Source organism: Hermetia illucens, chromosome 4 (genome assembly GCF_905115235.1).
Source record: "Hermetia illucens chromosome 4, iHerIll2.2.curated.20191125, whole genome shotgun sequence".
Lineage (NCBI taxonomy): Eukaryota > Metazoa > Arthropoda > Insecta > Diptera > Stratiomyidae > Hermetia > Hermetia illucens.
The window spans coordinates 154,887,126-154,912,633 of NC_051852.1; the positions used below are offsets into that span (position 1 = coordinate 154,887,126).

At 46.1% G+C, this 25,508-nt stretch overlaps 2 protein-coding genes across 6 annotated transcripts; one reads left to right on the forward strand and one right to left on the reverse strand.

The window, feature by feature from the left end:
- Positions 1 to 370: 370 nt before the first annotated feature.
- Positions 371 to 16,483, reverse strand: LOC119654349 (tetratricopeptide repeat protein 7B). The gene is made up of 8 exons (XM_038059687.1): positions 16,133 to 16,483; positions 8,748 to 9,139; positions 7,669 to 8,688; positions 7,266 to 7,611; positions 7,074 to 7,201; positions 6,900 to 7,013; positions 6,636 to 6,832; positions 371 to 756 (listed from the first exon to the last, which is right to left on the reverse strand). The coding sequence occupies exons 1-8, from the start codon at positions 16,254 to 16,256 to the stop codon at positions 624 to 626; spliced, it is 2,454 nt and encodes an 817-aa protein (XP_037915615.1). The 5' UTR covers positions 16,257 to 16,483; the 3' UTR covers positions 371 to 623.
- On the forward strand, positions 16,430 to 25,508 carry LOC119654350 (zinc finger protein 883-like). Of its 5 annotated transcripts, none has more exons than XM_038059692.1 (2): positions 16,430 to 16,489; positions 23,853 to 25,508. In XM_038059692.1, exon 2 carries the CDS (start codon positions 24,016 to 24,018, stop codon positions 25,477 to 25,479), a length of 1,464 nt encoding a protein of 487 aa, XP_037915620.1. In that variant the 5' UTR covers positions 16,430 to 16,489; positions 23,853 to 24,015; the 3' UTR covers positions 25,480 to 25,508. The 5 variants fall into 5 exon arrangements, with proteins under 5 accessions (XP_037915620.1, XP_037915621.1, XP_037915616.1 ...); XM_038059693.1 differs by lacking the exon at positions 16,430 to 16,489 and adding an exon at positions 16,586 to 16,705; XM_038059688.1 differs by lacking the exon at positions 16,430 to 16,489 and adding an exon at positions 16,595 to 16,881.

Here is a 25,508-nt window from a genome sequence, read left to right on the forward strand (position 1 = left end):
ATCTCTTTTCTGTTTAAGAGGATAACATAATGCATTTACCGCAATAATAATAATAATAGGAAGTGATTTGTTTCTATGCAATTGCTCTATTGATATTTCATGCATGGATTGCAAATAAATTCTGTTATTTCACCTGCCTATCGCGCTATTAACATAAATACATGGTTTGTGTGTAGAAAATTAAATTGAAGAACAGAAAATACGAGTAAATGAAAAGTCGATACAAATAATAGGTAATACCAGGGGAAGGGACGTCAAAGAATTTGATAAAGTCTTAATTCCTTCTTTTTTATACTCCTTATGATAATGTTTAATTTAATTTTAAAAATGACTGGAAGAAGAAGCTTATTGGAATAGATACTTCACATTGTTTCGTCTTGAAATGGCTCCTGAACCTTTACATCAAATACAATTATTCCATCAGTTATTCATTCGCTTATATTTGATTAAATCAGAAAAAAAAAACAAGAAAGGTGGCTTACATTTTCCTGTAACCTTAAAAAAAAGAGATCATAACAAAAAAGTCACCATCGAGATAAAACTATGAAAATCTAAATCAAAAAAAAAATCAAAATCAGATCAAATCTGTATAAGAAAAATTATTAAAAATATAAATTGATAACTCAGTCAAAGGTTAGAGCGATAGATGAGAACGGTAGCACCGGACAACAAGGTTCCAACTGTAGCGCGGTGGCCATGCAGTCAGCAGCTGCAGTGTAGTCGCCCAATGTTTCCATGACTTTGCCTAGTGTGAACCTTAGAAGGGATAGAAAACAATATTGAAGGATTAGGAATTAACTATTATGTTGTTGCATAGGAAATGGCCAATTTGGCAATCAAGTGAAGTTAGTCGCGATACATTTAATCAAGGAGTCATTTCAAGATATTCACAAGAGAGTTGGTATCAGTCGTCCAAGGCGATCGGATGTATTCGTAAATTGCTCCGGACAATTTCCAAGCGTTAATCGAAATCGAGATAGTGGTAATAGTAGTGATACTCAACGGCCAAGCAGCAATGTGGCGTGATGTCAAAACGCCAGGTTGACGACAGATCACTGTCACCTCAGGGAATGGATACTGAGCCTAAAAGGATTTACCCCTATGGGGACAGCAAAAACGAAGCACCATCAAGCCCCGAAAGCAGTCGCGAAACTGCCCCCGAAGACAGCTAGTCGGACATAGCTCGCGAAACCTCTGACGAAGATGAAGTCGCCGCTCTACGGAGACAGTTCCAAGAGCTCAGGACCTCACTGAAGGAACTGATGAGTCGGTACGACCGGCTCACTGTGCTATTCAGCTCGTCATTAACTGAGTCAACCATCGCTCCCACCTGCACAGTTCCTCAACCCAACACGCCGACTACATCATGCCATGAAAGCCGAGAAGAACGGGCCATGGCAGAAATGGCAAGTTCCATCACACGTTCGCAACAGAAACCAGCCCTAACAACAGCAACTACACCCTCACACCAACCAACTACAACATCAACGAAAGCCGCTGAACATCCAGCCCAGCAGCTCCTATAGCTAGCCACCCACACTCGGAAAACAACCACCACAAACACACCAGAAGCCGCCCAAACATCAAAATTAAATACAATAAAAGTGAGTAAGGAAAAATTTCCTCCTCTAATTATCCGGGCAGACCCCACAACAACCAAAACCATTACCACCAAAATCCTTTTCACCATCCCGAATAATATCGCGCTTAAGAAAACCTCGGTCCACTCCACCCACGTCCTCGCCACATCCCTGGCGGATAATGAACCTGCCAAAAGCGTACTCAACGAAGGTAACCACCCCTTATTTACGTATACTCCGTCCCACCTCAAACCCATCAACCTAGTCCTACGGGGACTAGATTTCACGTACTCCCCTGAGGAAATCTTCAAGGAGCTACATCAACTCGGCATCCCCGAAGCAATCAGCGCCCGTCAATACGAGACTAGCTCATCCCGACGAAATGCAAAACCCATCCACCTTTTCCTAATTACCTTTTCTTCGAAATTTCAGCAATCCACCCTCACGAAAGCCAGGGCGATGTTTCACTGCATCGTCAAATTTGAGGCAGTTTAACTACATGAGATCACTCAATGCCGGAACTGCCAGCGCATTGGGCATGCAGCGTGGAACTACAACCTACCCTACCGTTGCGTTAAATGCAACACCCCACACGGTCCATGACGACGAAACAGGAAGAAAACCCATCCTGCATTAACTGCGGAGCCAACACGCATCCGGCGAGTTATCGCAACTGCCCGATGTTCGTGCAAGATCCCCCCAACCAAAACCCGCTCAGATTTCCCCTTCACAAAACCCTACATCCCCACCATTCTCTTACGCTGCAATGGCTCGGAACAACTCGCGCTTGGTACCTACCTTCGACCTCGACTCCGAGATCCACTCGCTTTTCAACACCTCCACCACCCAACTCACCACATTCCTCCCCAGATACAACTCCCTTTCCTCACCAATGGAGAAGAGACTCGCACTCCTCTCCTTCCTCTGCCAAGTGTCCCGCAGTAATGTCCACTAAAGTGGTATTACTGAACGTAAATTCCTGTTGTCAGTCGACAAAGACGTCACGAACTGACCAAGTTTCTTTCTGTCCACAAACCCAACCTACTCCTTCTTACTGAATCCAAACTCAACCCAAGGCATAAACTGCACATCCCCAACTATACCACCTTCCGATCCGACCGTATTGACCGCCAAGGCGGGGCACAGCCATATTAGTAGCGAATCCCCTAGATGCCCAACAAGTCTACATCCCAACCATGGAATTAACCGTCGTTTCCATCACCACACCTTCCTCCATCATATTCCTAGCCTCTACTGCTCCGACCAAACCCTTAATCCCGCTGACATCTCCAACCTAACGCAACACCTCAAAGCCCTCCCAGTTAGCCGACGCAAACGTTTTTCCCTCGTACTAGGGGGCGACCTAAACGCCAAGCATAACACCTGGTATAATACCACCATAAACGTCAATGGCAATAGATTAGCCAACTGGTATACACACAGCACTCCTACCCTCTACAGCTCACCCTCCTCACTACCAACCAACCCACCTACCATAGGCAAAATATCTACTCCTTCATCGACTTCTCCCTGGTAAGCAACCACCTTCTCATCCACCCCATCTCTCCTACCTCCCCCCAAGACTTTCCTACCATCCCAGGCTTGAGCGACCATGACAGAGTGGTTCTCCACTTCAACATAACCGATCGCCTCCCCAAATCTCAGCCTAAATTCCTTCCCAACTACGCTGCCACCAACTGGCAACGCCTTAACTACAACCTAGCCGACAAACTGTCGACTATCTGCCTCCCGTCCAATTCGTCTCCTACTGAAATTGACTCAGTCGTGAAAAAGTTCACGGAAATTACACAAAAAGCCTGCAACCAAACCATTCCTCTCAGCCCACTAAATTACCAGGGCCTGATCACCCTGTCACCCCTTGACCTTATCAAACAAAAAGCGACCCTACGACGCCAACTCCACAGACACAGATACGTTCCCCAGTTTAACTTCCTCAAATCACGAATCTACTCCCTGACACACCTCATCCAATCCCATATCCAGACGCTATACGCTGAAAGCATGCGAACATCTCGCTTAATCAGCAAACGTGAAATAAACTCCGTGGTACTTGCCCTCGTCTAGCGAAACCACGCACAGCCAGCGTTCTCCCCCAAAGCCCACGCCGACCTGATTGCTAGCAGCTTTCTGGTCGCCAATCACACCACCCGACATTTGTCCAATCCACCCACAGAAAATGCGGTGCGCCAACACATCCACAACCTCACTACTACGCCATTCATCTACACCCAATTCCCGATTCCACCACCCCAACCTACAACACCCCACTGCCATCATTCTCTCCGGAAACAATAAGAAATCAACCGGGCAGCTACCACCCCATCTCCCTCCTCAACGTGACATCGAACATTTTCGGACAGGTCATTCATGATCTCATGCTCCAACACATCACCGACTGCACCATTATTCCCCCATTCCAGTTTGCCAACAGGCGTGGCCACGGCACCTCACACGACCTCCTAATCCTCAAAACTGACATCCTCTCCCAGTTAAACAACAACATCCCCACCACCGCTTGCCTCCTCGATATCCAGAAAGCTTTCGACGCGATCTGGCACGAAGGCCTCACCTACAAACTCTCCCACATATTTAAATTCCACCCGCAACTATGCAGATTTATCCTGAATTACCTTTCCAATCGCCAATGCCTAGTCCGCATCCATGATACCCTATCTGACCCATACAGTCCGCCTGCAGGCATCCCCCAGGACAACACTAACACCAAACACGCGAAGCAGCGTCGAGGACCTCCCTCCTGCGTCGGAAGACAGCACGCACGAACTCATTAGCGCATTTAGGTGCCCACTGCTAGCAAGGCAATGGCTAACATCGAAGATACCGTTCACCACGTGAACGCCCATGTCGTCTAGATTGCGGATATCACTGTACGCTGGACAGACACAGAAAACATTTAGCCAGCCCTCCGAGTCTGCCCCACATAAAACACGGCCCTGACTGGAGGCAAGGTTGCGCTTGAAGAGGAACTCATTCAAGCTAGCATGCCCCGTCAGGAGGAAGCCCATCTCAAGTCTGAAGTCCACGACGGATCTTCCTCTGGCAGATTTGTTCCTAACGTACTCATACGTGACCCCACCTTTCCCACATTCATCCCATTTAAGCTGCCACTTAGATGTTACAATCTCATTCAACAGCCTTTTGATCACAAGCGGTCCTAACCCCTCCACCTGTACATCACTAGCTAAATCCGGTTGCTGCAAAAGTACGCCCCTCCTGATCCTGTAGGCCGTGGCCCGTCGGACTACCTCCAGATCAAGAGAAGGAGCACCCAACAAGACCTGCATGGCATCGGTCGATACCGTATGACACACAGGAAGACACGCTAACAAAGCCACTCGCTGACAAGCGTAGAGCAGCTGCCTGCCCTGCACCATCAGTGCCAAATCATACAACATAGGGGACCCGTACGTACAACATGCAAGAAAGAGTCCCACATAAATGGATCTAACAGCTCTCCTGCTTAGACCCCATTCGCACCTCATAATCCGCCTCAACATACAGACCAATTTAATCAAGCGTGGCTTGAGCTGGCGCAGGTGCGGACACAAGTACATGCGTTCCGCGATCGTGACTCCCAAGTATGTCACTTCCTTCCGGTATTTCAATGGAACTCCATTAAGTTTTACACACGGCATACGACGTGGGTAGCCTTTCAGCATCATCGCGACAGTTTTTTCCATTGAGACCGCGACACCGACTGTTAAAGACCACGAGTTAACGATACGCATGTACTCAGTACCCCGCTGTTCGACCTAACGCCAAATGTTCACCTCAACAAGAATGAGCAGATCATCCGCGTAGGCAACACATTCAGCAACGGTTGAAAGCTAACCCAACAGTTCGTCCATCATCAGATTCCATATAAATGGACCCGCGATAGATCCCTGTGGGCAGCCGCACTCCACGTTCATTGACACCTTGGACGAATGCTTTTCTACCATGGAAGTAGCTCTTTCACAGAGCTAATTCCCGGCAGTCGCACTCACAAAGCTCTAACAACACAGACGACCAACTTAGGTAATCAAATGCGCCTTTGAAATCTACAAAGATTCCAAAGACTATACTTGCTAGGACAACGAACAACAAAGTTCTTCACATGCATCAAGGCGTCGTCGGTGGACCTACCAGTCAGGAAGCCATACTGCCTGTCAGACGTCAGATGGAATGTTTTCACCCCCCAGTCGCTGGACCATAATCCTCTCCAGAATCTTCCAGAATCCAGGGAAATAGCCCTCCCGAAAGCAACAATCAAACAAACACTGGACATGAGAAGGGATGGCCTGCCAGATGGCTTTGCACATCTCGCCTGTCATCCCATCCCAGCCAGGTGACTTCCGAGACCTGAGCTTCGTCATGCTTTCCTCGATCTCACAACTCCTCAGAGGAGGAATTTCTTCCCCTCCTTGAGCGCGACCGTCCAGAGACACCGAAGGCTCGGATCTCGGAAATAGTTCACCTAGCAGAGCACAAACACTGTCACGTTAGCATAGGTTCTCCGTTCACCTTGATGCCAGCTATGTCGTGATTTCGCTTTCTTCTGCAAATCCGGTAGACCCTACCCCAAGGATCATCACAGCGCTCACCGACGAATCGCCTCCAGTTGTCTTCCTTCGACTGTCTCAATAACTCCTTATATGACGAGACACTTCGCCTATAAGCGAGCCTAAGCTGGTCAACATCAACAACAGAATCAACATCACTTTGACGACGCGTCTTTTGGAATCTCTTGCTCAGGCGACGGACCTCCCTCCGCTTAACACGAAGAGCATTCGTACACCACGTGACACGATTCCGAGCCCTTCGTTCGGGCTTCGTAAGCATGTCGTCATTAACACATCCATTCATTCAACAGTTCAACCTTTTCATCAACAGATAAGAGGACAAACTCAGAGAGGAATGAGCTGCCGGCTAACTCCTCCATCCGAGCAACATATTCCAACGCGCCGGCATAAGCGGGGGATCAACACTGCCATTTCATGTGCAACAACTTAATACAATCAAATATCTACCACTCACCATATTTTTGGATAGTTAGGATCCAATTTGGCAGCGTCTTTTAACATTTTCTCAGCTAATCTTGGCTCTCCGAGAACATGATGCGTTTCGCCGAGCGCTGTTAAAGCTTCAATATGGCAGGGGTTCGCGGATACCGCGTTGAGAAAACACTGCTTGGCATCGTACCACTGGGATAGGTAGACGTAGATCTGTCCTCGCTAGAAGAGACAAATGGAATTTAAACAAAACTTAGTTTAAATAGTGGAAGGCTGCCTCAATGCTTACCATATACATGACTTGATGATGCAGTGGATATATCTGTGCGGCTTCTTGAATACAATTCAACGCTTCATTGGGCTGGTCTATGGCCAGGTAAACATCTGCTAGCAGCAACCATATCTATATTTAAAATAAAACCTAGAACAACCCCCGTTTCTTATAGAATTTGAGGTTTAATACCTTCAACTGAATCATCCACGCTCGTTGTGGACCCGGCTTTGGACTGAACGAGCTCAAAGAACTCGCCACCTCACTCAACGCTTGCTCCACCCGAGATGCAGCAGCCAACGAGGCGGCATAAACAGAATCTAAAACACAAAAATAACTTTACATTGAATCAATCTTTCAGTTGAAATCTTCCATACGACTCACTCGAATCTTTATCCGATAATTGCGAGGAATGCAGCTGCAATATACTCTTCGTGTCTGAGTGACGTTCGTTATCGTTTTCATTAACCATCGTCTGTGATTCGTATTGGTCGCGCCAAATTGATAGCATTTTTTGTACTGTTTGAAGCGCAGTGTCGATATCATGGAGGTGCAATTGTAAATGGGCACGAACATGTAATAGATTTAGATTATCCGGAAATTCGTCCAGGGCATTCTCTGCAATACAGAGTGCTTCGCGGGGTCTTCGATTTGCAGTCAACAGCAAGGAGAATAAATGCAAACTAGAAGCGTGTTCTGCTCGTAATGATAATGCAAAACGAATATGGACCTATCGGAGAAACAATGTATCGAAAATCCCACCCTTACAACGAATACGACTACTTACTATCGCCTCCGAAATATTATAGTTAATTGCATGGTGTAAAGCTAAATAATACTCTGCTAGATGATCGTTCGTGTCGTATTGCACAGCCTTTTCCAACGCATCGATAGCTAGTTTAGTGTATTTCTCTTTCTCCGACTTCAGAGCAGCTGTCACGGCAAGTTGTTGATATCCTACGCCTACATACAGCTGAGCCCTTGACGGGCGCAACCCTCTAATTTCTTTACTTAATGCTTGCAGTGAATATTCCAAGCCCTCGGATATGTTGCCTAGATTTTCATAGCATATTCGAGCAGACAGAAGCAACGGTAACGGGTCATGAGGCGCCAAATCAGAATACTCTTCCAAAGCACGCAAGGCATGCTTATGGTGCCCCAAAAATGTAAGATTCAACGCATATTGTCGCCACACATGCTGTTCACCGAATGTAAATTTCAAAGCTTTCTCGAAGGACTCATTCAGAAGATTGGACAAGCCCCATCGGATAGTGGATAAAGCTAGAAGATCATAAACAGCCGTTGCATTGCCAAGAGCATGGGATCTAGCAACACGAAACTCAGGACTCTGTGATAAAACAGCGTCTCGCACTGCCAGTGACTCCGATATCAAAAGCAGCAGAATTATCTCCTCATGATGGTTGCGAGGTGTGAACTGATTTCTCCCTGAATACTTTCTTGGCTTCCACAATTTCTTTGTATTTGGACCGGTTTTCGTTGAGGAAAGGTTAAGCGGCGGAGTATACATAGTTCCTGAGACTCCCCGCAACAAAACCTCCGCTAATTGTCGAGCGAGTGTCAGTCGTAGAGATTGCGTTGTTCTGGTTTCCACTGCATTGAGCATTGTTCGATAACGTTCGATGGCTTCTTGTAGTCTACCCGCTTTGATTAGGACAATTGGAGCACGCTGCAGAGCTGTCTCTAATATTGCACCCATTCGACGAGTCTCTACATTTGACGGTGTCACTATATCCTGCTCCTGCAGATACAGGAGTCCAAGATCTGTTGCTTTTTCGAAGCATGATATCTGAAAACGCATAAATACACCTGAGCAAGTTAAAACAAGTGTTCAGAACCTAATCATACCATTTCCGCTTCCTTTTCAGCCTTTTTGAACTTGGATGGTGCCTTGATGCCTTGCTGCTCTAAGCATAAACCTTTTATTGCATATGATTCGGCTAAAATGCGAAGGCTACGTAGTGTTAACTCTTTTTCCGATAGCGTATTCAATTCAGCTTTAATGAAATTATCTAAACTCTCATCGTAATTGCCACAGGCATAGTCTAGTTTTGCAAGCAGTAGAAATGCATCAAGTGCTATCCCAGCTTTCCGTCCATCTTCTCCGATTACCAGTTTTAAGTATCTTTTGGCATCTTGTAGTCCATTTTTCAGTTTATTAGTGTTGGCTTCAACCGGTGGATTATCCTCTAAGAAACTTTCCAATCGGCCTTCGCCAATAAGGAAATTCGCCAGACATTCTGCGAAAAATAGAATAATTATTTCATGTAGTTAACAATATAAACAGTTGGTAGATAGGTGTCAGTGGGCGCTCCGAGGTGCCCAATTAGTGTTGTAGTGCGCCGTTTTGAGTGAAACTCCAGCGGGCTCAGTTCTTCAGAGCCAGCCCGTAGAATTTACTAAGGAAAGCAGCTCTCCCACCCCGCAGCTAGAGGTCTCACGGAGATCCTCAAAGAATGGTTTTCCGTAGCTTGGCTCTAGCTAACAAAGAGAGTGCCTAAGGGTTTTTCTCACGTCTCCTCAGCTTCGGCAAAGCGGATTGTAGAGTATGTCGAGTCTGACGGCATGGCATTCCAAAACTAAGGTGAATTTTCAAATTGCGCAGGCAACGTACATTCGAATATCGAAATTTTTTGTTGTTGTGTATTGGTATACATGTTTACAAATGGTACAAGCTCTTCCAAGATGGCCGAGACGATGTCAACGACGAACCTCGCTCTGGACGCCCCAACACATCAACTGATGGTAACGTCGAAGCTGTGAAGAAAATTGTTTTGGAAAATCGTCGAATTACCATAAGAGAAGTTGCTAAGGATGTTGGCATATCAGCCAGCTCGTATCATGAAATTTGGTTGTACCAACTGGCCCTCCAGATTGGGTAGGGCTGACAACCCTACACGGAAAACCGAAGTTACGAAGCCATGACAGGAGCCTCGGACTGGACTGATAACACAACGAAGAATCTTGACAACGCCAACGGACTCGTTATTCCGATTTGTGCATTTTCTCATGGAACGTGCGCTCCCTGTACAGTTACCAATCAACTAGTTGATACCCTGTCCCAATATAGGGTTGATGTAACAGCGTTATAGGATATTTTGATGAACTGCTCAAGAACCAGAACATTTGCGAGTTGCGGTCTCGCCAACTGAAAACAGCAGACAAATGCTACCACCACCAAGCATAGAAAAAACAGTCCGTGCAATCCACACGCTTAAAAACCAAAAGTCGCCAGAAGCCGATGGAATTACAGCCAAATCGGTTAAATATGGAGGCGACCAACTACACTAAGTGGTTCATCAACTGATGCTCAAGGTGTGGAATAGCGTATAAATGCCTGACGACTGGCAAGGGATATCACGCAAAGCAGCATTTATAGAGGTGTCACGTTGCTGAATACCATCTATAAGATATTCTCCGCTATGTTACTAGGTTGGATAGCCCCATACGCCCAGAACATCATTGGCCCATACCAAAGAGGCTTCACTCCACGCCAATCAGCAACAGATCCGATTTTCTCTCTACGGCATGCGATGAAAAAATTGTTGGAATATGGACATCAATTGTACCATCTTTTCATCGTCTTTAAGTCATAGCCAGGGTAAAACTGTACACGGCCATGAAAGAATTCGGTATCCCGATGAACTTGATAAGACTGACTAAGCTGACCCTCTCGAGACCATTCGACATCAATAACGGTCTAAGACAAGGATATACCTTATCATGCGTCCTCTTTAACATGACCCTGGAAAAGATGATCCGTCACACCGAGGTAAATGCGAGGGGGACGATCCTCTTTAAATCTACCCAACTACTGGCTTATGCTGACGATGTCTACATCGTGAGAAGAACGAGCCGAGACGTACAAACTGCCTTAATCCAGATCGAGCAGGCGGCATTGGCGCGAGATTTTGGGCTGCGCATCAATGAATGCAAACAAAATATATGGTGGCAACCGCAGCACCAAAAAAAAAACAATCAACCAACAACATCAAACCGCACTGGTCAAACAGGAAGAATAAAGATAGGAGACTGCAACTTTGAGATCGTTGATAATTTCTCCTATCGAGGGTTGAAAATCCCAACCGATAACAGCTACGATGATGAAATCCGCGTACGGTGTTTGTTTCAGCTTACAAAAAATATTCCGCTCGAAACGTCTCACCATAGGATCAAAGCTCGTACTGTACAAGACAATGATCTTGCCAGTCCTCATGTATTTCTCGGAGACTTGGGTTCTTAGCAAGAAAAATTGCGAACTCTTGGCCGCGTTCGAGAGAAGAATCCTCTGAAGAATTTTTGGCCCCCTACATGAGGATGAACGATTCCGTAGCCTACATAAAGACGAAATCTATGAGCGATTCCATGACCATCAGGTCGTGGATAAAATCCGGCTCAAGTTACGGTTGGCGGGTCACTTAATTCGTATGGATGAGGATGATCCATCCCGAATAGTCTATAAGGGCAATATGGTAGAAAAATAAGACGAGGCAGACTCTGACTGAGATGGAACGATGGCGAAGGCCCAGATGGGTCCTTGTCACTTGTGACTTTTGTATTGTGTTTAATTTGTAGGAACTTTTATAATATTCTGTTTTCGTGTTTAAAGAAGAAAGAAACAAGGAGACATTTTATTTTGAACTGTTGGTGCGGAAAGAATACGACGTACCTGAAGGAGACTTTATCAAAGTAGTGTCCAGGGCCCAAGGCGAAGAAGGAAAAAAGGAAACAACTGACTACGTCGCCAGAGACCCGTCTATCCAAAGACAATGAGGCTGTAGACCAAAAGCCAGGAGCAGAAAAGACAAGGAATCGAAGGACTAGAACGTCGGCTCTGCTCATTAAGCCTACGGAAGACAAGACATTTGCGGAAGGCCTTAATGAAATCCGCCACAGGATGAAACCTGAAGACAAAGGAGCGGAGGTGTCTTCCATACGGAAAACGAGGAGTGGCGGAGTCCTCGCCGAACTGGGCCCGAAGACGACTAGCAAGAGTAGGTTCAGCAAAGCGGTTAAAGGGTTATTGGGGGAGAAGGCTCTTGTTTCTAGCCTAGAACTTATTTGCTCTCTAGAAATCCGACATCTTGGCTGCCTCACAGAAAAGGTCGAAGTGGAGGAGGCGATAAAGCGTGAATGTCCAGAGGTAACCAATGCCCGGATAGGTATCACCTCTGTAAACTCTCGAGGACAAAAACTCGCCGTGGTGGAAGCCCCCGAGCAATATGCGAGAAAACTCCTTAGTGGCGGGAGATTCAAAATTGGATGGGTAGTATGCAGGGTACGAATGCGGATAGTCCCCACCAAGTGCTACAGGGGTTTAGACAATAAACACACGTCAGCAAACTGCAAAGGACAACATGGCGGAGATGGGGCCAAGTAGGTCATCAAGCGAAGACCTGCAATGAAAGCGAAAGTTGCATTCTCTGCAGGGATCGTGGCGCGTCTGGTGAGAGCGTCGCACGCACTGCGGGCTCGGGACGATGTCCAATCTTCAGGGCGGAATTGGAAAGGACTAGAGCGCGAATGGCATGATCCACATTTTACAAATTCACATGCACCGAGTTGCTAGCATAGTTCGCTGTGGAAGTAAATGCTAATGGCGAACTTTCGGCGCGGGCTTGATGCTCTGGAGGACGTCGTTTCGAGCACGAAGGGACGAATCCTGGTAGGCGGTGATTTTGATGCCAGGGCCCTTGAATGGAGCACGCCTCAGTCCGACTCCAGGGGGAAACAGATTTTGGATTAGGCGGTTTGTAATTTTAAACACCGGATTCATTCCAACGTTTTGGCGCCCAGGCTGTGAGGGAAGCATTCCTGACATCACTTTTGCGTCGGAATCTCTGACATCATCGGTGGACGGGTGGCGAGTCCTAGAAGACTTTTCGGCAAGTGATCACCAGTACATCGCGTTCGAAGTGGTAGACGCTACTTGCCGGCGAGCACCAACACGACGCACCCCCTGCCAGGGGCAGGACCGCGCTGGGGGCACTCCAGGGGGCGGTAGTGTCGCAGTTGACACCATCGCAAATTCAGTGATGAACCTGATAACGACGGCGTGTGAGGCTTTCATGCCCCGGAGGGGTCCCAGACGCGACAAGCCTTCTATGTACTGGTGGACAGCAAAAATTGCTGATCTACGGAAGGAGTGTCATAAGCTCCGCTGTTTAGCACAATGTTTGCACGCCAACGAGGAAGCATGTGCCATAAAGGCACAGTATAGATCAGCAAAAAAGAGGCTCCGCAGCGCTATAAATAAAAGCAAAGCTCGCGGCTGGCAGAACCTTGTTAACGAGGTGAATGAGGACCCGTGGGGACTTGGCTATAAGCTTGTCATCCGGAAAATCGGGGCTCTGCGGAAGCCCTGTCAGTATGCAGACCACCGACCAGATGGACCACATTGTGCGGGCATTGTTCCCCAGACAACCTGTACGGGTTGATGTAAATAGCGCGGAAATCTTCGAGGATTGCCCCCTTTTCACAGTGAGAGAGCTCGAACAAGCGGTTCTCACTATGAAAAACAGGAAGGCACCAGGCCCTGTTGGCATCCCGGCGGAATTTTACAAACTGGTGTTCCGCCAACGGCCAGAATTGCTGCTTGAAGGAGGGCATTTTTCTTTGTCGCTGGAAAATGGCCAGACTCGCGTTGTTCAGTAAGGGTAAGGGAGACCCGAAGCTCCCGTCTGCATACCGACCGCTGTGTATGCTTGACACGGCTGGAAAAGTGCTGGAGAAGCTCATCAGGGGTAGACTCGTACTGCGGGGGACTTATCCGCAAGACAGTTCGGGTTCAGAACAGGGAGATCTACAGTGGATGCTGTTATGGAGGTCGTAGATGCGGTTCATTGAGCCGAGGCACCCAGTCGCTGATCTCGATGGATAGTGCTCCTCATAACGCTTGATGTCAGAAATGCCTTCAATTCCGTAAGATGGACAGATATGCAAGGCACACTAGAAAACTTCTTCCACGTGCCAAGCTATCCCTTGCGGATAATGAGGGATTATCTGAAAGACCGCTCCCTGCTCTATGAGACGCTAGAGCGCCAAAGGAGGATGGAAATCACATGGGAGTAGCACAGGGATCCATCCTAGGGCCGGACCTCTGGAACTCTTCCTACGATAGTCTGCTGAGACTCGATATACCCGAAGAGTCGCGCCTGGTCGGTTATGCAGACGACTTTGCGACACTTGTCACCGGACGCCCTGTTGAACAGGCCCAAAGCAGACTTGGCATATTGATGCGACGGGTAAGCGGATGGATGACTGCTCATGGTTTCAACCTTGCGCTGGAAAAAACCGAAGTAGAAGGAGAATCCCGACCCTGCATCCCATATCGAGCGGCGAGTTGATTATAGAGTCAAAACCAGCGGTTAAATACCTTGGTTTAATGCTCGATTCGAAGATAAGCTTCTTCGATCAAATCAAAGCAGCAGCGGACAAGGGTGCAGCTTGATTCGCGGCCTTGGGTCGGCTAATGGCAAATGTTGGCGGCCCTATATCTACTAGGAGAGGTCTCCTTATGGTAGCAACGCACTCGGTTCTGCTCTATAGCGCGGAGGTATGGGCTAATGTCCCTGACAAGCAGGTGCATCGTAAGCGCCGTGCTCAAGTGCAGAAACGGGGAGCTTCGCGAGTGGTGTCTGGTTATCGCACTGTCTCCGAACCGGCCGTGATGGTGATCGCAGGAGTGATCCCTGCTGCGTAAAGCTATCTACCGCCATAAGGACGAGAACTTAAAAGAGGAGTTTGCCCGTGAAAGGCGTCAACGCTCCCTTATCGAGTAACAACTCTGTTTGCAAGATGAGCCAAAGGGTAGATGAACTGCGCGGTTCATCGACAATTTAGAGCCGTGGTTGAACTGAACGCACGATGAGATTGATTACTTCCTTACCCAACTTTTAAGCATGGAGGTTTTCAGTCTTACCTGCACAGGATTGGGAAGGCGCGATCTCCTGATTGTGTGTTCTGCAATGGAATGGTGAACGACGCTAAACACACCAGTTTCTCTTGCGAAAAGTGGGACGGCTTTCGTCAGCAGCTTTATGCAGACACAGGGGAGCTCTCTCCAGACAACATTGTCAGAGAGATGCTGAAGAGCGCTGGCAGCTGAAATCGTGTTGCGTATTATGTTCGGGCTCTTCTTATTGCGAAGAAGATCGGCGGAGGGACCGGATGGTATGGGGTTCCCTGAACTAACAACTGCCTTCCTCCCTTCCCCTCCCGTTGGTGATTCCCTGACTTGAAGGCTCCTAAAGCCGGGAAAGCGGGAGGGCTAGCCCGAAGTAATGTGTCAAACGGTTCCAGGCTAGTTCTCTGATGACAGGACAATGTTAAGTTGGTAGTCCGACAGCGTACTGTTGCGGGAGTCCAACTTTCTGGTGCGTAAACGCCAGCAGCATCTGGTATGCAATACAAAACCGAATTCAAATGGAGTGTACTGAGGACTATAAAATAGTATAACCAGCCAAAGGGAAATCCTGGTAAGCCCCGGTGTCTAGCTCCCAGGGTGAGTGCAAAGTACATGAAAACTTCAATACCATGTCAAAATTAGAACGACACAGCCGGCCGACGAAGGTTTTTCTCCGGGAAACAAGTGATCACATAATAATTTTCTCTAATAAATATGCTTAAAGAAGGAAGAAGCCAAGATGTTTTCTAGAAAAAGATGCGACGAGTGACTAAAATCAATTTAATTGCTTGTTGCACTGAACAAGGTCGCGATGCGCGCACAGGTCGTTCCATTGCACAATTTCAGCTTTCTCTAAACTTATAAAACAGGAAATTTATTTAGCAAAACAGGTCAAAAACTGTGTGAGGAATATTGACTTGGAAACACTCTTGAGCATCACCGAGGCAACTGGCTGCAAAAGGATAAGATTCGCAGCCACGTCAAGTAAAAACGTTACAATTTCTAGTCTTTCATAGACACAATAATCTAATGCAAGTATAATTCAAGATGTACAATAAATGGGAAGGGTCAATGTCTAAGGCGAAGTCTCGTCTCGCTACTTGTTTTCAACAAGCAATCAATCTTCATCTAAAGATTCTGCGGCTCTGATAAAGCATCCGATAAAATTCCAGAGCGTCAACTATCGCCTGGAAGTTTGCGTCACCACCTCGGAATGACATAATCTTTTGGAGAGGCCGCCCGACCGTCTCCACTGACTCCAGCAGCCCAAACCGAGCATCGTAATCAAATTTCAACTCACAACTGGCGCAACAGCGTTTCCACTTACCATAATTTGGTGATCCCTGCTTCAGCTCCTCCGCCAATTCAATGACTCGCGGCCACTTCCCTTCGCTCCGGCAATTCTCAATGATCGTCTCCAGTTTACCCGTATTCCGTATTCGACTTGTCATCCTGTTCCGAGGCTTTAAAAACTTTCAATTAGATCATTTACCAATTGGACTTGCAATGGCGTGCACGAATGTAATATGCGACCGAAGCACGACTGACGCGAGTGTGGAAATGTATTTATCGCTTAACGGGAAGCGAGAGCACCAGTGACAATGGGAAAAGCAACAGAAAATTATAAGATTTCCTCTGGCGCGAGACGAGTTTTACTACGCGAACGCGAAAAAGGTCATTTACGGTGAGTGAGCTGTCACCTTGACGTGCGTGTAAAGCATTTTGTATATAGAAGATGACATGTAGCCATGTACGCTTAGTACATAAGAGTTGAGCGATTCTGTAGAGATGTAAACAAAGCAAGAATATCCTCAAGCAGGAGGGATGCACGCGAGGGATTAGGAAAACGAACAAGAAGAAAACGAGTCAAGGATTGTCACTTCAGCATTGTTTGTAAACAGTGAGATACTCGTGAACTTTCAACTGAATTGTTCATACTTTTTTCGTGACATCTGCCGTAGATGGACGCACTTCGTTTGTTAGTTTGAAATTAAATCTCTTTTTACCTAAACGCGTGGAGTGTTTGGCTGAGAGTGAGTGCTTAAGTTTTATTTCTGCTACATCCAATCAAACCTTGTAAGTAGAAATCTTCTTCCGTATCCTTTGGTATGTGTTTTCTCCTGTAAACAGGCATTTCTGCCTCAGTCAAAATAGGCTATGGAGGTTAGGGAAAGTGAATCCCCGACAAGGGGAAAATAAATTTTGACCGGTCCGTTTCCCAAATGCCAACATCTCCTCAGGCACCTGTAGGGCCACAGTTCAAAACCCCAACAGAAATCGGTGGCTATGTCCTAACCAGGAAAGAGCGAAGGGCTTCGAGGAGCCTGCCAAGATCCCTAAACCAGTCTCTCACGATTAAACAACAAAAGGTTTCTGGAATTCTACCAGCCAAGACTCAACTCAAAGCTTTCCCTGAGGTTACCCAGTCTCAGGACCTAAGCAACACCTTTTCTCCAATGGAAAAGCAAAATATAGTTCTTATGGAGCAAACAACCCCAGTGTATAAGTACAGCGAGAACGCTCAATGTAAACCGTACACAGTATGTGTGGAGAGAAGCAACCCCACGACATACATAGATAAAGTTAACGGACAGGAAAGAATTGAGGCTTTCAAACCCCTCAATTTCCATAAACTTAGGAGGCGTCTTAACCTCAAAGGCCGGGTAATTACGGTCAAAGAAGATGGGCCTACGAAGATAAAAATTTATTGCAAATCAGCGTCCTGCGCGAACAACTTTACATCCGACAATCGCTTGGTCATATTAGGGCTAAAAGCATACATTTCCTTGAGAGATACCCATCGATTTGGGATTATTAAAGGTATCCCCACGGATTTCACAGAAGATGAAATACTACAGGACATTAACTCTCCGATTAAAGTGGCGAAAGTGCAAAGGCTGAATTTCAGATCTAAGGAAAACAAAGATGTCTTGCTTCCATCTCGAACCGTCAAATTGACCTTCGTTGGCTCTGAGATCCCCAAACATATTTCAATCGGTAGCGTGAGGGTAGAGCTTGACCATTACTTAAACAGACCGAGGCAATGTTTTGCTTGTGGTAGATTGGGCCACATTGCCACTAACTGTAAAGCGGAAAAAATGTGCTCTATATGGTAGGTCAGACCATGACGCCAGAGACAGAAATTGCACCATCTGAGTCGAACATCTAACGATCATAACGACGGCAGCAATAAAAAATATCTCCATGAGGGAAACTACCAAAGAAGTGAAAAATTATTATGACTCACTGGACTGCGATGTTCACTGTGACGTTGCCTTCGCTCCGCTGGAAAAAAGAGCAAGTCTGAACAACTGGACAAGAAATCCTCAAGATGAGTTCAACAGAACTATCAGAGGGAGTAAAAAATTCAGTTCCGCTGTCAAATCAAATCCACGCCCGAACACCAGAACACCCTTTCCCAAAGGCGACTATCAAGAACCACTTACGGAAAACCATCCTGTTTTCGAACACCCAACGTACACGGTTGTATCCGAGTACCAGAAAGTATTGTCGCAAATCCTTAAACTCATGAACAGCATCTCTGCAAAGATACAAGATCCATCTTTCGCAGAAGACATACAAAAAATCAAAAAAACAGACTGACAAACTCAACATCACGAGTGACTTAACATTCGTAGAAATTGCAAATGGTCAAATTGAATACTTTGCTAATACTCACGGCTATGACATACTATCCCTGCAGGAAATTTTCACTTTTAACTCATCCCATCATTCTCGTTACCTAAAAGGTTTCAACCTTATGTACAAATTCAGAGAGGGTGGCTATCGTGGAGTTGCCCTTGCGTTTCGCAAAGGCATAAATGCCAGGCTAATAACCTATGATACCGACATGGACATCATTATCGCTAAGACCCTGAACCCTACTCCAAACATCACCATTGCCTCCATCTACATGCCACCACATATAACTACGACTACTTTCAAAGTAGAACTGGACAAACCATTTCAATTTCTGAGCAATACCACAAACACAATAATAACGGGCGACCTAAATCCCAGGTCATTTATACTCGGGGATCTCTCAAACACAATATGCAGATCAGACTTTAGACCACTCAACAATGGTTCACTAACCTTTGTGGACCAGTTAACCAATGGCAAAAGAAGAGCATCTGCCCCAGATGTCACCCTCACTAATTCCAATACTATATCCTGGTCCTGGAGCGCACTGGTACAACCGATTTATAAGAGCAGGCATAAACCAATAGCCATTCACAGTAACTCCATTGTAATTCAACAGAAATACAAAATAGGCCTCTTGCATCTAAAAACTGCCTTGCAGTCCATCCCTCCCACGGAGAGTTTGAACGGTCTAACATCGGAATGCAAAGTAAAATTAAAGAGTCGACATTCAAAATCCGTAAGAGCTTCCCCCATAAACCTTGGTGGAACAGTGATCTGAAAACAGTATTTGTAGAGAAAAGGCAAGCTCTGAGAGCCTACCACAGTAATGCCAATTATAGCAACTTCATGTCATGGTTACAAGCGGTGAAGGCGGCTAAGAAAAAAGCCTGGGACGAGATTTGGGAAGAACTCAGTGTTGAAAAACACAAAAAGGTATTCTGGAAAAGCATAAAAAATTTTTTAAAATTTTCAAGAGGAAGAAACCAACAACCGGAGTTGGGACTCTTAAAATGACCAGAAATACCTAGACTTTCTAAGCTCAAGCTTCAACAACCCAACTCCAAATGATTTTACATCCCACCTACTGTCACCATCGCTGCAACAAAATTTTACTCCTGAGGAATTCGCTCTGGTCCTCAACAAACGGAAAAAGAACTCCGCACAGGGTAACGACCAAATTACGTACACGTACATCCAGTGGCTAAACCCATCAATCAAATCTACTCTGTTAACCTTCATTAATGAAACTTGGCTAAATCTAAACCCTCCACAGGAGTGGTCTGTTATTAAAATAGTTCCCATACCCAAAATAAACAAAGACCTGTCAGGCTTTAAAAACTTCAAACCCATATCCCTGATTAATGTTTTCGCCAAAACCCTCAACACACTTATCAAAAATAGACTAAACCATTTCATTCAATAGCACAAAATTCTCCCTCCCAACAGCCATGCCTATCAGAGCGGATTATCCACTGCGACATGTCTAAACGACATCCTCCTCTCAATCTCCATAGCCAAAGCAAACAAACTTCAGGCGCAAGCAGTAGTTCTTGATGTATCCAAAGCATATAAAAGGCCCTTGAACTAAAATGATCTTCCATAAAATACCAGCCGAAATCATTATCTGGATCTCAAGGTTCCTGGCCAACAGGAAACTAATCCTGGGTGATGCGAAGGTGGAAATTAGCAATGGTATACCTCAAGGATGTGTCTTGAGCCCCACACTATTCAACATTTACACGGCCTCACTTCATAAACCAGTCGATCCCAACATAGAAATCTACCAATATGCTGATGATTTTTTTATATTAGCCACTGCCAAAAAAATTTCGGAAACTGAAGCCTCCATTAAAGCCCAAACAGTAACCGTCATTAACGAATGCAAAAGCCTAAATCTTCATATAAATCCGGACAAATCAAAATTCATTACCCTTAAAAGAAACAGCAGCACACTACACCCCTTGAACCTTGGCAATGTCAGCATACAACAAGTCAAAAAGATAATCTTCCTAGGCAACAATTGACACCATCACTAAGGCTAAAAAAGCTGCTAGAGCCATCAATTTCTCTACTGAGCATTCTTAAGGCCTTCCTCCTGAAAATTGTATCAAACTGTTTAGAGTTCTAATACTGCCCATCCTAGATTACGCCGCCGCCACACCTGCAAACACACCCAGATACCTAAACAACAAAATCACCTCAATAGTAGCCACATTCCTGAAAAGATGCCTAGGGCTCACACCTGTTCACCTTTGCTCTGGCAAATGAACCGCCGCCCCATCTCAGAATAACGATTTTAGCAACTAAGGAGCTATTAAGGCTTCATGCAAATCGACCTCATGTCTTTCGCAATGTCCAAAAGAGTGCTGGCCCTTCTGCAATTTATAGGGCCCATACACTATCAAACAAATTGTGCAACGCAGGCTGTTGCGCAATAATTTGGTAATGTATAGGCGCGTTTGATGCATTGCGCAAATGTTTGAAGAATTTCAAACATGTTTGAAATCTTTTGCGCAACGGAGACAACGCAACGGAAGGCAGAATTTTCAACCTCGTCCCCGGACGGGGTGGGAAGTTTGTGGACGAGAAAGGGGATGGTGCCTCCTGTTCAAACCCGGTCAAAACTCAATGCGCCCATCGCCCTTATAAGGTTATGGCCATTCAAAGTGGGGTTCCTTTTACATCAGCATGGCCAACTTGCATTTTCAAACCTATCCCATGAGGAGGACATAATGGGGAGGATAGGTAGAGGAAAGAAACGTTCTCTTCTTCTAACCCCGTTAAAGGACAGCGGCGGTCATAATCCCTTTAAAAGATAGAGTTTAATTTTGAGCTCTATTCCCGCATTCATAAAGGATGTCCTCTCTCTCAACTTCCCTCCGTCTGATGGGGGGCATTTTGTTATCATCAGTTGGGTCTGCTTACCATACCCCCGGAGAGTAAGATTGTAAAGAGGATATATAGAAGGAAAAAAAATGTCCTTCCTTTCCACTTCTGTCAAAGTTATGGCACCCCGAAAGGGGCTATTTTCGAATCATAAATAAGGTCGAGTAATTATCGTCTCAATGTGGAAGGGGGGCGACAGAGGGGGTCACCCCCACCATTCTACCCCTCCCGATAACAATACAGAGAGATGCAATACCATTTTAATGGCATGTTACTCGTTCCGTTTCCAACTTGTAACTAATGTTTGAACAAAATTTCACTAAGTGTATGGGAATTACAATTGCACAACGCAACGTTGCGCATCGCTCCGTTGCGCAATTTGTTTGACGGTGTATGGGCCCTATTACAAATATTTCTTTCACCTTTTTGACCTCCTGAAGGCTGACAGAAAATCGAATCTTCCACCTAACCTACAAGTAATTATAACTCAGGTGACAGGCAGAAACATTTCAAAAACAGCGTTAGCAAACGAGATCAATGCCACCATATGCAACTACAAATCTAGAAACTTTGAAATATATGCCACAGATGCCTCTATCAGAGGAGGCGATGTAAGCATTGCAGTGGTCAATGATCATGCTGTAACTGTGGGGCAACACAAGCTAAACCAAATTACAAGGTTATCAGAAGAACTCCAAGCTGTTTAGCTAGCCACTAAACATGCGTTGGAAAAAGGTCATAAGAAAGCGGTCATGGGTAGGTAGGTAGGTATCAGTGGCCGCTCCGACTGTTGTTATGGGAGCAGGGAAGCAGAGTCCAGCCGGCTCGGATCTTCAGAACCAGACCAAGGCATTCACGAAGGAAAGCAGCTCTCCGACCCTGCAGCTAGAAATTTCTCTGAGGTCCCCAAAGAATGGTTTACCCAGTGTCTGCAGCCTGACTCTAGCTAGAGCTGGGCAATCGCAGAGAAAGTGCATGAGAGTTTCTCTTCCTTCTCCGCAGCTTCGGCAATGCGAGTTGTAGGGTATGCCGAGCCTAGCGGCATGGTCCCCTATGGGGCAGTGCCCCGTGCAGACTGCCGTAATCTTGAATGCATTTGCACGCGTCTGGCACAGGAGCTCTCGTGATCGGGCTATGTTATAAGCGGGCCAAATTCTCCTTGACTTGGCACAGCTTGTAAGCCTTCACCATCTTAGGCCCGCGGCTGCTAAGTAGTGCGAGTAGACTCCGCCCCCGACAGCCATCAGCGGAACACCGACTGTATTCGCTGAGGGACTGCCAAGAGCAGAGCCTTGCCTGACCAATCCGTCAGCCCACTCATTCCCCTCTATGTTCCTATGCCCGAGAACCCAGAGGAGAGTGACCTTGAGCGTGCCGCCCAGATGATTGAGCGCGTCTCTGCACTGCCCCACCAGCCGGGAAGATGTCGTCGTTGAGTACAAGGCCTTGATGGCCGCTTTGCTCTCGGTCAGAATGGCTATGTTACGCTTGGGGCTCGAATCACGATCCAGCCATCGACAGACTTCCAATATCGCCAGTACTTCCACCTGGAATACACTGGCGAAACCTGGGAGACCATACGACTTGGATACACCGTGTGTATTCGAGAAAACCCCCGCGCCGATTCCATAGACCATCTTTGATCCGTCCGTAAAGAATACTGTGTCATAACCTTGCAACACGCCGCGCGCCGGTCTTCCACTTTGGCCTGGTTAGAAGGTCCACAGCAAAGTTTCTCGTGGGGGATGCCCAGATTTCTCGAGGTATTACATCTAGGATGTTGCTGTGGCCGTAGGACTTCGCTGCCCAGCATCCGGACTCACGTAGTCTGACGGCACTGCACGCTGCAATATATTTGATGTGGACGTCTAGGGGGAGGAGATGCAGGAGTACATTGAGAGCATCTGCCGGGCAGGGCTGCAGAACCCCCGTAGCACCTGCACACGCGGTTCTTTGAATCCTATTAAGCTTCATTCTATTGTATTTGTGGTCATAATTACGGACTCCTTACACATGTGCCGACTCCTGGACAAAGAGTCTACTTCTCACTACATGGTCAATGAAATCAAATATATGAACTGCTAAGAAGTAATCATAATGTAGTGCTCTGCAAGGAGTGGCACCAAATTAAATGAAAGTGCACATCTGGCAGCTACTGAAGGCCAGAACACCGTCCCACTGTCACCTAGCACCCGCCGACATAAACCTTCTGGTGGCCAGCCAAATAACAGAGGGGTGGAACTCAAACTATCAAAATGACATTCGCTCCAGAGGGAAATTATTCGCAAACATTTTCCCCCAGGAAACCTTAGATCACATCCTCTTCAAATGTACTAAGTATATCCAAATCAGAAATAATTTTAACTGCGATAGATTCATTAACTCTGTAGAACACCTGCTTGCAGAGGACCTAAATAAACACCCACTAGAAATTATTATTTTTCTTGAACAAGCAGAAATAAAATTTTAGCACTAAAATAAAGACTGGGTAAAAGCCTTCCTCTTTATGGTTACAGGTCAGCTAATATGCAAAAGGAATTTCATATACAAATCAATATAAGGCCCAGTAGTCCATATTTTTCGTAGTCATGCTGCCAACATAGACAACAGTCTAGCCAACCGTGTAACGAAGTCGTCGTAGGTGGTATCTGGTGTCATACATCAATTGGATCCAAAGACATGGAAAGTCAATGCAGATGTTGTTTGTCTGAGGAACCGAATATGGAAACAGTCTTTGAACTTGATCTTGTCCACAAATTGGAATCGTGCGTGAACATAATCATGGAACCCAAAGAAGAGCAAACGCAACGAATATGTGTCAACTGTACGATGAAACTTAACGACTTTTACGACTTTCAAGAGTTATGTCGAAACTCGAATATGTTCTTCCAGCAACTAAAGGATAAAACCTGCAAAGAATTGGAACAAGTTGATAAGAGCACCGATGTCGATGAGACAACAGAAACTCCGCCTTCTCCTGAGCATGCCATAGAACTTGGGATAAATGAGGGAAACAACAAAGAGTCTGAAGTCGAACAAAGCGAAACTGAAGCAGTCGAGTCTCCAAAGAAAGTATCCTGCAAGATCTGCAATAAAATCTTCCCATCCGTTGAAGAACTGCAGCTCCATGCCGACACCCATATTACCGAGAATAATTTCCCTTGCTCTTTCTGCGGAATGGATTTCAAACATCTCAAATACCGAAACAGGCACGTCGTTCGTCACACTTCCGAGAAAAAATTCGTGTGCCAGCTTTGCAATGGTCGATTTCACGACAACAACTCGCTGAGAATTCACAGTCGCATCCACACTGGTGAGAAACCATATGAATGCGAAATATGCTTGAAACGATTCACACAACGCAGCCAGCTAAATACTCACGGTCGTACCCACTTTCCTGAGAAACCGCATCCTTGTAACATTTGTTCCAAAGCATTTGCCCATCCTTACCTTCTACGAATGCACAAGAAAATCCATTCGCCTATCAAAGAGCATAACTGCGAACTTTGCAAGAAAGGATTCACCTTGCGGACCCAACTGAAAAAGCACATGGACAGCCACAAAAACGATCGCCAAAGGAAGTTTCAGTGCACTGAGTGCGGAAAGCTCTTCCATCAGAAACAGAACATGGTCTACCACATGAACAACCACACAGGCATCAAACCCCATAAGTGTCCACATTGCACGAAATCCTTCCGAACGACCAGTCACCTACAAGCTCATATAAGAACGCATACGGGCGAGAAGCCAGCACCAAAAGGTGAGTGTCCTTTTTGTGATCGGGAAGTTTTCAGCGCCAGCGAGTTGCGAGTTCATCTTCGAACTCATACTGGTGAGCGACCGTATAATTGCCATTTGTGCGAAAAGAGGTTTTTGCTGCGAACACACCTCGTGATACATATCCGGAGTCACACCGGTGAGAAGCCTTTCAAATGTGAAAATTGTGATAAGACTTTTACCACGAAATCTTCGAGGAAGAAGCATATGTTTACGCACACTGGGGAGAAAAATTACGAATGTGAGATCTGCGGAAAACATTTCGCACAAGCTGGAGTGAGAAATTCACATAGGAAGCGACATGATCTGGTTAGTAAGAAGGGGAAGATTGAAGTGATGGATACGAGCAAAAGAGAGGAAGCATGACGTTGACCGCAGTTTAAAATATATTTTAA

Excerpts from the sequence above, each read along its gene's own strand:
- LOC119654349 (XM_038059687.1), bottom strand. The coding sequence starts at position 16,256 with ATGACAAGTCGAATACGGAATACGGGTAAACTGGAGACGATCATTGAG. Across the intron at positions 8,689-8,747 it reads CTGAAAAGGAAGCGGAAATG|ATATCATGCTTCGAAAAAGC; the intron begins GTATGATTAGGT and ends ATGCGTTTTCAG. Across the intron at positions 7,202-7,265 it reads ATTATCGGATAAAGATTCGA|ATTCTGTTTATGCCGCCTCG; the intron begins GTGAGTCGTATG and ends TTTGTGTTTTAG.
- LOC119654350 (XM_038059692.1), top strand. The coding sequence starts at position 24,016 with ATGGAAAGTCAATGCAGATGTTGTTTGTCTGAGGAACCGAATATGGAA.